The sequence below is a fragment of the Phoca vitulina genome, unplaced genomic scaffold, assembly GCF_004348235.1.
Source record: "Phoca vitulina isolate PV1807 unplaced genomic scaffold, GSC_HSeal_1.0 scaffold9, whole genome shotgun sequence".
NCBI lineage: Eukaryota > Metazoa > Chordata > Mammalia > Carnivora > Phocidae > Phoca > Phoca vitulina.
In genome coordinates, this window is record NW_022589712.1 from 222,624 (window position 1) to 239,173 (window position 16,550).

At 43.5% G+C, this 16,550-nt stretch overlaps 1 protein-coding gene across 7 annotated transcripts in view; it reads right to left on the reverse strand.

The window, feature by feature from the left end:
* FAM120B (family with sequence similarity 120B) overlaps positions 1-16,550 on the reverse strand; it is a 100,196-nt gene that overhangs the window by 72,940 nt on the left and 10,706 nt on the right. For 5 of the 7 annotated variants that reach the window (XR_004299933.1, XM_032407439.1, XM_032407438.1 and 2 more), the window contains exons 2-3: positions 14,096-15,874; positions 7,316-7,496 (exon numbers count right to left, since the gene is read on the reverse strand). The exons of 1 other annotated variant lie outside the window; for it this stretch is intronic. Coding sequence is in view for 5 of the 6 variants with exons in the window: in XM_032407439.1 (XP_032263330.1) it covers positions 7,316-7,496; positions 14,096-15,874 (1,960 nt within the window). In the remaining variant the exon portion in view is untranslated. The remainder of the gene's footprint in view (positions 1-7,315; positions 7,497-14,095; positions 15,875-16,550) is intronic. One more of the 7 variants, XM_032407441.1, reaches the window with a different exon arrangement.

Genomic DNA, 16,550 nt, shown 5'->3' on the forward strand with positions numbered 1-16,550 from the left:
TCTCTCAGATAAATAAAATCTTAAAAAAAAAAAAAATTAAAAATAAAACTGCCTAAATAGAAAAAACAAAATTTCAAAGGTTTTAACCTAGCATGCACTTGGAAACTATAGCAGAAATGTTTACAACAATTTGGTTCGTCTGAATTAGAATGAAATAATCTTAAATGCCTAAAAATCAAGAAAAAGAAAAGAGGAAAATGGAGTTTGGCAATTCCTAAAAGAAAAGGCTGATTTTCTCAAACTTTCAAGATGCTAGGCTCTACATTCAAAGGAGTAAGGAACTTGAGAAAAGTTCTTTGCTAGTTTAACTCCCTTCAAGCTGTAACATTTTATATGGAAAACGGAAAAATGACATAATCAAACTTGGTCTTCTGCTATTCCCAAAGGACGGACACATCGATCCACTCTGTACAATCTTCTATATGTAACGAAGACATGTTTCCCGGGAGCAAAGTTGGGAAACTGTGCACACTTGCAGCCCCTCCCCCACGAAAACTCCACCTAGCTTACGCTGACCACTCTCACTTGGCCTGGAGGGGCCGGCAGGGTCTGTGGGCGCGCGCTCAGGGCAGGCAAGGGGAGAGTGAGAAGTCGTCAATTACAACCGCTCAGTTGCTGGGATTTTTAAGTTTAATAAACCATCCCTCAGACTTTTAAAGAAAAATATTTGTCCTTATGGTTCTGTAATATTTTTATATGGCTGGTTTAATCTGTATTTATATGTGGCGTTAGTCCTGAAAAAAATTAAAAAACTCCTCACACGTATGTTTTTCTATGGGCGTATCTAGGATTTTAATGTGCTGATGGCCTGCAGGCACTCTGTGAAGGCGCCACACAACTGGACTGCGACGCACACAATCACAAGACCACCAGCCTCATCCAGCTGTGTGAGGTTCCCAGAATGTCACTGAGGGAACAGGCGGGCGGGATGGCAGGACAAGAGCACAACCTGGCCCAGCTGCGGACGGCCGCCTGTGAGCACCGGCTCTTCCCCAGCCCTGCTAACTGCACCGACATAAAGGAGGAGAGCAGGATAAACTTCGGCATCTTCCCAGTTTTCTTCTATTCCCTAAAATGTACCAGGCTTCACAGTGACACAGTAAGCTAAGACTTTCATGAGGAGACAGAGTTAGGATCTGAAGTAAAGGAAGAACTGTTGTGAAGGCAAGGTGGGCTGAGGGGGGATGACTGGAGGGATTCTCCCCTCATTGGGCCGTGACACCACCCAGCCATCGAAACAGCACACACCCCTCTAGACAAGATACATGTGGGAGTGCTGCCAGCCAACCACTCCAAGAGCAGCCGACGAGCGCTCCAATGTGCACCCGTCACGAGGGGCTCTGAAGCACCAGTGGATCAGTCCAGTGCCGGCGCCTTCTGGCTCAGACCTCCAGTGTCTGCAGCTGTCCAAGTGTAAGAGCCTGGCTCTAGGGCTCAGGGTCTACACCCGCGGAGTTAAAGACACCTTTGGTTCTAAAAAACCTCACTTTAAACAAGTTGTTCCCACTTGTCAGTCAGGCTGGGCTCGGAGAAGGCTGCTCACCTCTCAGGACTTGACAGATCATCGCTCTTCCTCCTGTGTCTGCAATTCAACTGTTATAGTTACCCTTTCCTGAGGAATGCTTTGCTAAATGGAAATACTACTGAAAGGCTGATATTCTAAACATATACTCAAAAACATGTACCAATCACCTAATTTACACCAAGAATCTGCTGATGCCACCTGACCAATCTCTGCTAGCTCAGCTGACAGCCAGTGGGGACAACAGACATCAAACAATCACATAAACAAACTGTGATAAGCTATGAATGAAAAGCACATGCTTCTTTCAGAGAAGAACTGACTTTTGATGAAGAAATACAGAGGAAGGAGTTAGTTTGGGGGAGTTAGTTTTTAAGTTCATAAGGGACAAATAGAATTGATCAGAAGAATGGCCTGAGCCAGAAAAAACAAAAGTTGTATTTGTCAACATGGATACAGTTTCTAGAGCAAAGTAAATGGGACCACTTGAATGTAAAAAGGCCAAACCTGGTGTAAGGGCCTCCCACACATGGGGGTTGGCAGAGAGCAGGGGCTGGAGCAGGGGTGGAGTAGGGTGGGAGATGGCCAAGATGGGGGCAGAGCTGCCTGACCAGTCTTTCCACTGACACCTCTATTTCTGGACAAATTTCTGTAGCCACCGCATTCTTGAGTTGGACAGAGGCACTATGCAGACTGCAGCGTAGGGAGCAAGAGCCCTACCAGAACAAGAAAGTCTCTGAGACAAGCAGACAGAGTCTGCAGATCAAGACTGTGACAACAGTCAAGGGACTGTGGCACAGAACACCAGAGCTGGCATTGTGCAGAAAGGAGCTTCCAAAATCTGCACAGAGGTGCCCTTGAGGTCCTAGTTGAGGACTGAGCTCTAACGTGTCCAGGGCAAAACTCAGGGAGGCTGGACAGGACAACTATAGACCAGCCCCGCCGAGCAACCAGCTGACCCTACAGAGCTCCACAACATCAGAGTCCTACCAGCCAACGTGCAGAGACCCTCGTTAGACACCTAGCACGCAGGGCACAGCGCAGGAAGGCCAAGCCTCAGGAGCAGGGCCATTCCAGCTCTAGAGTGCAAGTCTTCTCAGACCAAGCCTAATAAAGCTTAAGGCAAGCCCTGAAAGGATCTGGTAAATTTAAGTGCCTGACAGAACACAAGTCAATACCCTTCACAGATCTAAAATCTTCTAGGCTACAATCAAAACACAGTGGACATGAAAATAAGCAGAAATACTTAAGGATAATAAGCAGAAACACATGGCCCTCTTACAAGGAGAAAAAGTCAATCAACAGACACAGGCCCAGAAATGATGGAGCTGATGGAATTAGTGGACAAGGACTTGAAAACAGGTACCGTGCATAAATTTAAGGATTTAAAGGCAAACATGAAGATGGGGGTGGGGGATGGAAGATTAAAAAAAAACAGCCGAAAAACACAATATCTGAAATGAACATTTCACTGGATAGGTTAATAGCAGATTAGATGTTGAAATAAGAGCAACAGGAACTATCCAAACTGAAGCACAGAGAAAAGAGGCTTTTTTAAAAGCAAGCCGGGGAGCATAATGGGCACCATGAGCAATAAATCAAGCATGGAACTGGGAGGCCCAGAGTGAGAGGGGAAAGCAATAGAGAGAGGAGACAATGTTTGATGAAATAAAATTCACTTTTTCCCCAAATTTGATAGGAAATATAAATTCATTGGTCCAAGAAGCTCAGGAATCCCAAGCAGAATAAACACTGAGTATATCACTCCAAAGCTCAGCTTAGACAAATTACTAAAAACCAGTGCGCAAGAGAAAAACCTTATGGACAGCCGGAGGGAAAAAACACTTGTTACGGATGGGGAACAACAGTAAGAAGGACCACGGTCACCACGTGACAGCCAATACAAGCTAGAGACAACATAACAACATCTTGACGGTGCTGAACAAAAAATAAAAATACCTAAAATTCTATATACAGCAAAATTACACTTCTGAAATAAAGATATTTTCAGGGAAAAAAAATCAGGAAATAAAATGAGCACCATAAGAAACGTAAAAGCAAGTTCTCTAAATGAAGAAAGGTGATACCAAAGGACAATTGGATCTACACAAAGAAATGGAGAGCACCAGCAATGGTGCACTTCAAAGACTTCTCATTTGTAAACTCCTCTAAAAGGCAGCTGACTGGTTAAATTAATGGTTGGAAAATGACAGCCAATGGGCCATGTTTCACTTGCTTGTGATATACAATCTGAAAGCTATAATGCTTTTCACGTTATTTTAAATGATTAGAAAATTATCAAAAGAATATTCTGTGACACAGGAAGATTATATAAAATTCATGGGAATTGTGACATGGGAAAAGGAAATCAGGCTTTACTGAGACACAGCCTCGCTCCTGTGACAGACACAGACGTGTCTACACTGCAGCAGGAGAGTGTGCTTGTTACACAGACTATAGGGGCCCTCAAAGCCTAAAATATTTGTTATCATCTGGCCCTTCGCAGAAAAAGTTTGCCAGCCCCAGGTTTAAAGTAAAAATAAGAATCATATTATGGGATTTAAAACATATGCATAATATCAAAAGATTACACATATGTAACATTCTTGACATGACCAAACATGTATGTAACATTTTTGCAAAAACCAAGGTACAGAGATCGAGGACAAACTAGTAGGGAACAGGGGACAGGGCCGGAGGGCAGGACACAAAGGGGCAGCATGAGAGAGCTCCTTCGTAGGGATGGACCAATTCTGTATCTTGACATCGAATAGAATACATAAAACTATACACACACACATAAATAAATGAGTGAATGTAGAAAATGATGAAGCTGATTAAGAGCCGTAATCTAGTTAATAAAACTGCACTGATGTTAATTTATGGCTCTGACACTGTACTTTATTACCCAAAACATCATTTGTGTGGGGGCCTGGGGCAAGGGTACAGGAAAGCCTATGGACTGTTTTTGCAACTCCCATGACTGTGTAATTCCTTCAAAATTAAAAATTTAAAAAATACACAACAATAGCAAAAATGATGGGAAAATGAAAGTTAGCAGCTACAATGCATCACACACAATGTGGTTATAATACTATTTGAAGGCAAATTGTGGTAACTTAAAGATGTACATTATTAACCCTCAAGGAACCACTAAAAAAAAAACAATACAGGTTAATCTAATAATCCAAAAGAGGACATAAAACAAAATACTAAGAATTATTCAGTTAGTCCAAAAGAAGTCAGAAAAGGAGAAAATAAGGGAAAAAAACAGAGCAAAGGGCAAAATGAAAGACTTAAACCCAATCATGTCAATAATTACATTGAATGTAAGTGATCTAAAGACTAATTAAAAGAAAGATTATCAGGGGCGCCTCGGTGGCTCAGCTGGTTAAGAGTCTACGACTCTTGATCTCAGCTCAGGTCTCGATCTCAGGGTAGTAAGTTCAAGCTGCACACTGCGGGCTTGGGAAAAATAATTAAATAATTAAATAAAAGAAAAAAATAAAAGAAAGATGGTCAAACTGGATACGCTGCTTAAAAGAGATGTACATTAAGTATAAAGAAATAGTTAAAAGTAAAAGGACAGAAAAAAGATACACAATGCAAACACTAATCCTAAGAAAACTGGAGTGCACACGTCGGTGTCAGACAAAGCCCACCTCAAGACGAGGACTACCACCAGATTTTTTTTTAAAGGGAAATTTCATAATGTTAAAAGGGTCAATTCATTAAGAAACAGAACAATTCTCAATGTATATGCACCTAACAGTGGAACTTCAAAAATATCTGAAGCAAAAACTAACAGAACTGAGGGAATAAATAAAAACATCCACAAGAGCACCTGCAGACTTAACACACTTCTCTCAAGAACTAATTACAAGTCAAAAGGAAACGGGGAGAAGACTTGAACAGCCCTGTCAACCCCGCTGCCACGTTAGAACATCATTTTCAAGGACACACAGATCATAAGCTAAGCCAAGCAAGCCAACGCAAATATGCCTCATTACCACCACCACAAGTAAACCAGCAACAGCAGCATTTTACGTTCACATCCTAAAAATGTAAACTTCATGGAGAAAGCCAAAAAATGGAAAAAGAAGAGAGTAAAGATCAATTGTGAAGACAAGTTCAATTTGAGTAATTATTCCTGTTATTGTGGTTAAGTAATCAAGTTACCAATATGGCTGTAAATAATTTGCATTAACAAAGTATAAAATTTAAGTTGGTAAAATTCATATATTTGGACTTCATTTAATAAGCTACTCTAAAAACAATTCCAGGCAGGGGCGCCTGGGTGGCTCAGTTGGTGAAGCGTCTGCCTTTAGCTCAGTTCGTGATCCTGGGGTCCTGCGATCGAATCCCACATGGGGCTCCTTGCTCAGTGGGGAGCCTGCTTCTCCCTCTCCCCCGCCCCCACTCATGCTCTCTCTCTCAAATAAATAAAATCTTTAAAAAAAATTTAAAAAACAAAAAATAAAAACAATTCCAGGCAAATACTATACAATGTGAAATTTTTTTCATGATTAAGATGTCTTTTTTTTAATCATTAGAATCAACGTGAAATCACTTGTGTTAAGAAAGAATATGGAGGGAGAACCACATAAGAAAAAGAAATAGAAAAAAATTATTTAAATACTATCTGGTCCCAAAGTTTATTCCATAGGTTCTTTTGTTTCTGTTTCCCAATTAGTGTAAACGTCTTTCTCGTGTCTTCCTTAGGGCACATAAGCCTCTGGATTCCGACAGCACATGTGGGAAAAGGCAGTATATGCTGAGAATCTAATAAAAACTGGATTCAAAGAACCTTGCCACTCCACACCCTGCCAAAGCAAAGATCATGACAGCATTTTAATCGGAGGATTCTATCACCACCTGTAGGTTATGTAATGCTTACTTTCTGGAATAATAGAGTGATCTTAATACCAATATTGGTACGTCCAGAAATAATGGACTTTAGGCAAAAGGACCACAGACACCCTTTCATCGGGATCTTACTGCTTCTGTCTCCGGTCCCAATCACAGTGTGTGCAGGCCTGTTTCTCATTAAAGCACTCTCAAGTCAGACCAGTGTCCCAGGACGCCAGTCGCAGGTGAGCAGGACCTCACCTAAGAGGTAACTACATGTGTGAAGCGTCACTAGTCTCTACTATGAAATGCTCTTCTCCACTCCCAATGCCCCCCAACTCCCCCGAAAAGAGAGCAGCAGGGCCTAATTAATTTTCCAACGGGTGATGAAGGCCCCCCAACTTTCCTGCTCTGACCACTGACAGTCCTCTCCCTACATGCTTGCTGTTATTGCACAAGGAAAATATAGATGGGAAAAACCTAAATACAAATGCTCTAAAGGAAAATTTTGTTTATACTTCAAAATATGATGTACTAGATTTTATGGAATTATTTTATGAAAATCACATTTGGAAGAAGAATAAGTAGACATTGTCTTCTAATAATAAACATACCCTACACTCCTGCAGGAGGAAAGGGTTTTCACATTTTTCAGAAAACACAAATCCTTTTAAGGAATAAAAGTATAACATTTTATAAAAACAATGCACTCTTCTTTTAATGAATACTGATCAACTGTTTGCTAATTAGATAGAGATGTCCCATGGCGTTTACCCTTAACGTTGTACAGATGTGAGTGGTATTCTCAATTACAGATTTTACAGAGAAACAAAACCCTTTTTAATTGTATCCGTGTCCTGAAAGAATGCATTCTACTTCATTTGGTCTGTTTCTCAGAATCCAACTCCAAATAGCACTGCTGCTAAGAGAGACCAACAAGCTCACCTCTGCCGTCCCCCAGTAAGAGGGAGTAAACGCGCTGCCGCACCGGGCGGTAAACGAAAGCCTGGCTGGGCAGAGCTTGGTCGAGGGCGTCCTCCAGCGTGTTACTGCATTCGATCTCCCCGCTGCTCATGATGTTGTACACCAGGTAGCTCTCTGCCTGGACGTGATGCGCTCGAGCAACCTGTGCAAAATTCAAATACAACTGCTTTCTCCTCGAAAACAAAACAGTAACCTTCAAGAAAAAACCAAGCCTTTTTATCCCATGCCAGTGTTTTTAGGCACTCAAAAATGGAGTGATGGTCCCTCAAACTCATGACATTGGGCTGGCATTGTCTTCTCTCCTTGGCACTTCTAGGCTCCAAACTGTCAATTACTCCTGCACCTCCAATCTCCAACCGCCTACCAGACTTACCACACCGACTTCTGTGGCATCTCAGAATTTTGTCTACCTGATGATAAGCATCACTATAAAAGACTCTGACTGAACCCAGCCCACTTCTCCCCTCTCCAACCCACCCTCCACAGCATCAACATCCTGTCTTCTTAGAAACAGGTCCAGTCACTGCCCTCCTCAAAGCATCTGAATGGCTACCACAATCTTCACCCTAACATTCAAGGCCCCAATGTGCTCTTCCCATGATACCAAACCACCTCACAGAAACCAGTCACAACAGTACACCTTCACTGTTCCTCAGAAACACTCGATCCTCCTCCATCTTCACTTGGGCTCCAGGAAATGTACCCCCTCACGGCCTTCCTACCCTCCCACTTCATAAGCTCCTCTCTCGTTAGGACCAGAACTCACCTCCCCTCACCGAATGGGGCTCATCCCACATTTACCCTAGTTATCTTGTCTGATCTCCCCTAGTCAACTAAACTTCCCTGGGATCAGAATCTGCGTCACATTCACCTGTTCAGTAATTCCTTACTGAGCAAAATACACGTGCTACACACGCCGTTTCTGCCTCGCAACCAGCAATGTCAGCACAAGGTCGGTGATGAGACACAGGGCTGCATTCCACTTTCTCCTTAAAAAAAGGAGCTAAGCGGCACCTGGGTGGCTCAGTTAAGCCTCTGCCTTCGGCTCAGGTCATGATCTCCGGGGTTCTGGGATCAAGCCCTGTGCATCGGGCTTCCTGCTCGGCGGGGAGTCTGCTTCTCCCTCTCCCTCTGCCTGCTTCATGCTCTCTCTTTCAAATAAATACATAAAATCTTAAAAAAAAAAAAAAAGCTAAGATCAGAGGCCTATAATAACCTACATACAGGTTTTATTTTTTCTGTGAAGAACATTCTTATTAGTGTAGGAAGTGATTTACCCAGATTACTACTCAAAATTCAATCCAAACAGTCTGCCACAAAAGGCATTTAAAAGGTGGTGTTACTGTTGGTGGGAATGCAAGTTGGTACAACCACTTTGGAAAACAGTGTGGAAGTGCCTCAAAAAATTAAAAATAGAGCTACCCTATGACTCAGCAATTGCACTGCTGGGTATTTACCCCAAAGACACAGATGTAGTGAAAAGAAGGGCCATATGCTCCCCAATGTTCATAGCAGCAATGTCCGCAATAGCCAAACTGTGGAAAGAGCCGAGATGCCCTTCAACAGAGGAATGGATAAAGAAGATGTGGTCCATATATACAACGGAATATTACTCAGCCATCAGAAAGGATGAATACCCAACTTTTACATCAACATGGATGGGGCTGGAGGAGATGATGCTAAGTGAAATAAGTCAAGCAGAGAAAGTCAATTATCATATGGTTTCACTTATTTGTAGAACATTAGGAATAGCATGGAGGACATTAGGAGAAGGAAGGGAAAAATGAAGGGGGGGGGGAGTCAGAGGGGGAGATGAACCATGAGAGACTATGGACTCTGAGAAACAAACTGAGGGTTTTAGAGGGGGGTGGGAGGATGGGTTAGCCCGGTGATGGGTATTAAGGAGGGCACATACTGCATGGAGCACTGGGTGTTATACGAAAACAATGAATCACGCATCACTACATCAAAAACTAATGATGTGATGTACGGTGACTAACATAATAAAATTTAAAAAATAAAATAACATGCACATAAAAAATAAATAAACTTCAGTTTTCTCATCTGTAAAAATAAAAAAAAATGTGGTGTTAGGACAACCTGGAATGTCAAAAACTCTGTGAATCGGTGTTCTATTTATATATACTTTTAAGTAGTTCTAGTTATTTTGATTCATTTTTGCAGAATTGAGTCTTATTCTTTCTATTTCTCCCTTTCTTCAGATATAAAGTAGGTTTAATAAAAGTGCCAACCTCACAGAACTATCCTGAAGATTAAATGGGTCAACGCAACGGTTAACGATAACTCTGCACATGAGGCCTGGCACGCAGCGCATGGTCCCCGGTGTCGCCACTGTCATGAGCCTACACATGCTATAAAATGTCTATCTCCTTGCTGAAATGTCTTGAAACCAGGATGGCAGACAAGCTAGCAACTTTAAGGTCAGTAAGGTTAAAAAATATTTTTTAAAGGACTGTTATTTGATACTCTAATGGAAGATCATTGGAAAGTGAACTATTTCTCTATGTGCCCCTTTTGATACTGAATCCATCAGAAACATCATAGTTATGTTTTTTATGATCCTTGTGAGGCAGAACAGCTTCTGACTTATTTTCCTATTCCCTCTTCCATTTCTGAGTCTTTTTCATTTCAAGAGAGATGGTATTTTGACAAATCTATCTAGAAAGTTGTAATAAATTATATTCACCCTACCAAGAAATCTTCAATTTTGGCAACTGTACAGAATTTGAGGTGTTTTCTGGGTGCATACAGGGTTTTTCAGATAAGTTCTCTACAATTAGAATTTTAATTCACTAATTGGATCAGAATCATTTAATAAGTACCTTTTACCTCTGCTCTTAACTATATATCTATATAGCACTCTACACTTGGAAAAACCTTAACATATTCACCTAATCTAAAATTCTAACATAATAATTCAGTTTATCCAACATTATGGAACCAAGTAATTTACACTTAATATTTAACCGATTTTCCAAAATACTCTGTTATGGAGAAAACATAGATATCTGGCTGTGGTATGTGCCCAGGATAACGGCTGTGCGCTACAGCCTTCTACCTAAGGGTTTCTAGGGGACTGTGTGGGGCTGAAATACATACACGTTGGAACTGGGGTTACCTATTTGATAGGGCTAGAAGACTCCACTGCAAACAAATTTTGAGGGAAAATGTAAGGGGAACCGAAGGGACTTCACGCAATTGTTTTCAAAGATATCATGAAGTCCAAACAATGGGAGAGTCGTAGTGTGGACAACATGTGATCTGTCCTTCCACAATGGCCCAACTTCCCCTGCAGGCAGGCCTCCCACCACTCTCCTCCCCTTTTCCCCATCCAAGGCTCTTCCACTGCTGAACTTCCTGAGGGAGTAAGCACTCCCCAGCTCCAGACTTTGCCTCCAAGGTACTCCTCAAACCCTGGCCATCTGACCTCCACCAGGCCCCTGTGCGACAGTGGCTCTCTCAGGCCACGAAACCCTCCTAACAGCCACCTAGCCCCAATTCTACTTTACTCTGCAGCACCTGACGGTCCTCACTATTGCTCCTCTCATTCTTGAAACCTGCCTCCTTGGGTTTCTGCTGGGGTCACCGCTCCTCATTCCCCTCCCTGTCTGACCAGCCCTCTCTCGGGGCATGTTTTCAGAGGGCTCAATCCTCTCCTTGGAGGGTTTCCATTACCACGTACAGTCGGATGACTTCCAGATGTCTGTCTCCTGCCGAGTAATGGAATTGAGGCCTGTTTTCTAAGCAACAGATGGTCTTCCCTAGCTATCCTCTGTGTCAAACCTCTCCTCGCCCATCCTTAAGTCATGGCAACACCCATCCCAGAGCACAGGAGGACCCCTACCTCCATAGCAAGACTTACTTTTCAGTGTTTCTTCCTCCCCTTTGCCATTGTCCTAATTCTAGCTCTTCTGTCTTCCACCTTGGTTTCTGCAACAGCCACATTAGTCCATTCTCTGCAGTATAACCAATGTTTCAAAAAACAAATACCTGATCACATCACACCCCTGCTTAAAGATATCTAATACCTTCTCAATGTGTATAAAAACTAAGTCCTAAATTCTTTCATGATACACATGCTGCCCTTTGTCACCCAATCTGTCGGAACTCTCTTTGCAGGAAATTGGGTGAGATGACCAGGGTGTCCAGTAAAAGAGCAAAGGCCAAGGACGGGTCCTATTGGTGTGGCGAATGCAAGTCAGGGTTTGTGAAGAGCCCAAGCCCAGAGAGGACATGTGCAAGGCCATACACAAACGGGAAATGGGTGTGAGTTGGGAAACAGCGGGGGCCAGGTCAAAACAGAAAAAGCAGAGGGCCCAGAGTGGTACTGTGCATGCCGGTGGGTGATGCTGCCTCGTGCTCGACTGGAGTCCTGGGCCAGCTGAAAAGCAGACCCTGCCCTCCTCTAGGCCGTGAGGCACCCCGCATGCTCTCCTTTTGCTCTGCCCTTCCTCCACCTGTGTGCCTTTCCCTGTCCTGTCCTTCGGGCAAACTGTTGGAGTGGCTCCAAGGCCTACATCACGTGCCACCTTGGAAGCCAGGCCTAAGTCTAGGAGCAGGGTGGCTTCCTGACAAATTCCTCCATGCTCACGCTTCTAGGCTACCGACCATGACTGTCTCACCCCTCCACGTGTCATCAGGGAACGTAAATGTCATCTCAAAAAGGGTCAAACTTGCAGTCAGAGGCCTGGGTTCAAACCCGGGCTCTGCCAGTACCAGCCGTGTGATTGCAGACAATGTCATTTAGCCTTTTCACACCCATGTCCTCATGCAGTGATGGAGGCAAGCACATCTAGGATCAGAACTGTGTGATGATTAAGGGAAATAATGTGAATAATACCCTCTGGTCACTAGTGGAGAATCATCTCTGCATGGTCTATATTAAACTAGCATTCCTACATCCAACCTCATAATAAAACCAAATAAATTTAAGCAAAGTTAGATTTAGCTCTTCTCTGTTCATTTTCCTGACTTTGAGTCTGTTCAGGCGATGTCTAGTCCTCTGCTGAGACGTGGCCTCCCCTGCCCCATCCTTCTTTCCTACTGTCTGACCACACTTCCACCTGGAGCTCTGATTCTGCCCTTCCTCCGATTTCTAACCCACATTCTTTTCCTTCTATGAAGCACTTAAGGACACTTCCAGGTAGGATAATTTTAACCCCTTAATACTTTCTCACCTGTAACTCTTTTTTTTTTTTTTAAAGATTTTGTTTATTTATTTGACAGAGATACACAGCGAGAGAGAGAACACAAGCAGGGGGAGTGGGAGAGGGAGAAGCAGGCCTCCTGCAGAGCAGGGAGCCCGATGCGGGGCTCGATCCCAGGACCCTGGGATCATGACCTGAGCCGAAGGCAGACGCTTAACCATCTGAGCCACCCAGGCGCCACCTGTAACTCTCTTAATGTATGTATCACATCCTACTTTGGACTATAATTTTTTATGTTAGTAAATTAGCGTATCTGCTACAATATATGTAATAGAGAAAGAGGTGAGAGACTTTTCAAGACAGGACAACCCATGTAGTTGTACAGGAAGGAGGGAAGATGTCACTAAAGGAGAGGCCCTAAAGATATCAGAGAAAGGGAACACCGCCTTCAAGACTTCGTGAGCAGCTACTGTGAGACACAGTGTGACAGGCAAAGGGGCCGAGCAGTGAGAAAAACGAACAAGACCCTGGCCTCACAGCACTGTCACAAGCACGGAATCCCAGGGAGGTGGGCACCACGGCAGGAGCCACACGGTGCACGGCCGGGGGCCATCTGGGTGGGTGGCCACCCAGCTCTACAGAACAGACCAGCACAGGGGCAGGGGAGGTTTCCAGGAGGGCCACGACAGACCAGGGACTGGCCAACTGGAGAGGTGGTGAGGTGCTGGCAGGCTGTAGTCTACTCAGGGTTACTGTTTCTACTCTTTGAAGAGTTATGAATGCAAATAAAGGGCTTTATTTCTGCATGTAGCATGGTAAGTGGGTTGGAAAGGGCAAACAGAAGAATTGTTAGAGTTACTGGGTAATCCAGAAAAGAGGCAGCTTACACTAGGGTGGGGAGACTAACTGGATAGGTATGAGTAACAAGACAGAGAGAGAATTCCCAGGTTTGTAACTTGTGTAACTGGATGGAAGATGGGGACACCGTCAGGAACAACAGAAGGTTTGTGGGTAAGAGATAACGTGTAACCCACCTAGCACAGAACCTCACACGTAACAGGTGGTTAAATAGCCCTCCATAAAACCCTCAAGGACTCTCTGTCACTTTCAGAATTAAGTCCCAGCTCCTGATGGGGCATATAATAATCTTCACAGTCTGGCTAGACTCCACGTTTTCCAACCTCTCTCCCTGTATCTCCCCTCAGACCCCATACTCCAGCCTACTGTTCTACCTTGTGCCCCAAGGCAACAGGTATTTGTCTATTTGTTATAAATTTCAGCTCCCATGAAGGTCTGGCTCTACTTCTACCTCTTCAGGAGCGTCTCTCTGTATTTAACCCACAGCGATCACTCTCCTTCAAACTCCTAGAGCTCTCTTTTATGACACGCATGCACCCATATCAAGCCTACTTTATAATGTGAGCTTCCAGTGCATATGTCATACTTCTCAACTACACTGCTAGGATCCTGTTGTGTGTCCCCCACAGTGCCTGAACTACAACAAGAAGTGAGTAATTGATTGATATATTTTCCCAATCATGACACCCAGATTTGGCTGGGCACATCTACGTACCTTTAAGATTTCGGGGTCTGAAACCATGGTTACTTGTTTGACTTCAGGCTCCATATTCATGAGGTCTTGTTGTTTAATTGCAGGGTCTGTACACATGGGTGCTTCTAGCTCAAATTCGGGATCTGCCCCTAGAGGTAACTTTTGCTTGATTTCAGTGTGTGTACATATGGGAACTTCTTGCTTAGATTTAGAGTGAACTCCTTGCTTGGATTCAGGGTCTATACAAATGGGAACTCCTTGCTTGGATTCAGGATCTATACACACGGGAACTCCTTGCTTGGATTCAGGATCTATACACATGGGAACTCCTTGCTTGGATTCAGGGTCTGTACGCATGGGAATTCCTTGCTTGGATTCCGGATCTATACAAATGGGAACTCCTTGTTTGGATTCAGGATCTGTACACATGGGAATTCCTTGCTTGGATTCAGGGTTTGTACACACGGGAACTCCTTGCTTGGATTCAGGGTCTGTACACACGGGAACTCCCTGCTTGGATTCAGGGTCTGTACACACGAGAACTCCTTGCTTGGATTCAGGGTCTCTACACACGGGAACTCCTTGCTTGGATTCAGGGTCTGTACACACGGGAACTCCTTGCTTGGATTCAGGGTCTGTACACACAGGAACTCCTTGCTTGGATTCAGGGTCTGCACACATGGGAACTTCTTGCTTGGATTCAGGGTCTGTACACATGGGAACTCCTTGCTTGGATTCAAGGTCTGTACACATGGGAACTTCTTGCTTGGATTCAGGGTCTGAACTCATGGATACCACCTGCTTGTCCAAAGTTATTAAACCCTTGGGTTTTTGGAAAAACCACGGAGATATCTGTCCTGGCAAAAGATATGATGCCACACCCTTATAAAAAAGAGCTTTGTTTGGTCCCAAAGGTAACATCTCTTCTAGCTTTTTCTCACCCTGATGTAAGTGAAGAACTTTAGATATATGGTCTGCTACAGCTAAGATAATGTTACCCTTTTTGTCAAAGTTCTCCTTTACAGAGGTATAGGAAGACAAGCATTTGTACCGAAAGCTTTCAAACATGCCCTCTGGGATTATGTCATTGCCAAGCAGGCAGGCCAGAAGAGGAAGGTCTGCCAGGCTGATATCCAGACTCTCACAGAGCTTCTCTCTACAGAGCATGACAGTATTGAGACTCTCCAGGCAGAGATCACCAATTGAAAAGTAGGGACAAGTATCATAAATTAAGTAGTCAGTGTCTTCTCCAAGAATCCCAAGACAGTTATTCTGGAGGCCATAAGATGCCACCTCATAGTCGGCCTCCTGTAAGGAACACAGGGTTTCCTGACCCAGGGTCTTCAAAGCAAATCGTGTAAAGATGGCCAGCCCAGATGGGATGAAGAACATGTTTCTGCCTGGTTGCTCCTTGTGTGACTTGATATAATGGAAAATCCTGGAGATCTCCCTATTGTTCTTGAGTCTTCGTTTCACCCATTCACCTCTCTTATCCTGCTCCACCATGCCATCAAAGAAGAATATCAACTTGATGCCAACAGCTGTAAAAGTCTTAACAAAATCCCGCAAAGCAGAAAAGTATTCCCGCCACTGGCCACCGCAGATCCAAGATTCAGGAGTATACCAGTATCTGAGACAACACATGGCGTCAACCACAATGGTAGGAGTACATCCAGGATGCTTGTTTCGGTGGTGTTCTGCCAGTTCTTTGAAATTCACTACTGTACATATATGTGGGCAGGTACTGCCCACAAATCCCTGCAAACCTCTTACACCCATAACTGAACTCCTGGAAAGGATCTGGAAAGGAAAATAAATTAGTAATTATGGCATTACCACAGGATATACACCTTTTAAAGCAAACACAGACAATATTTAATATTCACTCTCTAGTTGCAAAACACTCTAGTCACTAATAAGATATGGAACATGACATACTGGTTAGGAGCCTAAAGAGCTTTCACTGAAGACAAAGAAGCACTTTACCCAAGCACGAGTCACCAGAGCCCACCTTCACGAGGGCCACACAGTGTAGCAACCTGCTAAGATTTGTATGAAGACTCTTATTCAAGGGATTTCTCAACCAAATTAAAAAATAGGACAACAGTTTTCAAAGAAGTATTATTTCCCATCTAGGAACTCAGAAGTTAATTTTGAAAACCTAAAACATATATAGGTACATACAATATCCATGTTTCTCAGAATAATTTTGCTGAGTGAAAAAAGGCAGACCAAACAGGTGTACACACCATAGGACCCATTTGTATGAAATTCTAATTCACTGAGAGTGGGGCTGATCGGTAGCAGCAGATTGCAGGCAGTGGTGGTCTGGTGTGGGGCAGGCAGGAGGGAGGGATTTATACAATGGAAACTTTTGGGGTGATGGATATGTTCACTACTTCAATTGTGGTAATGGTTGGACAGGTGAAGACATGCTAACCCTTATCAAACTATACACTGTAAAAAAGTACAGTTT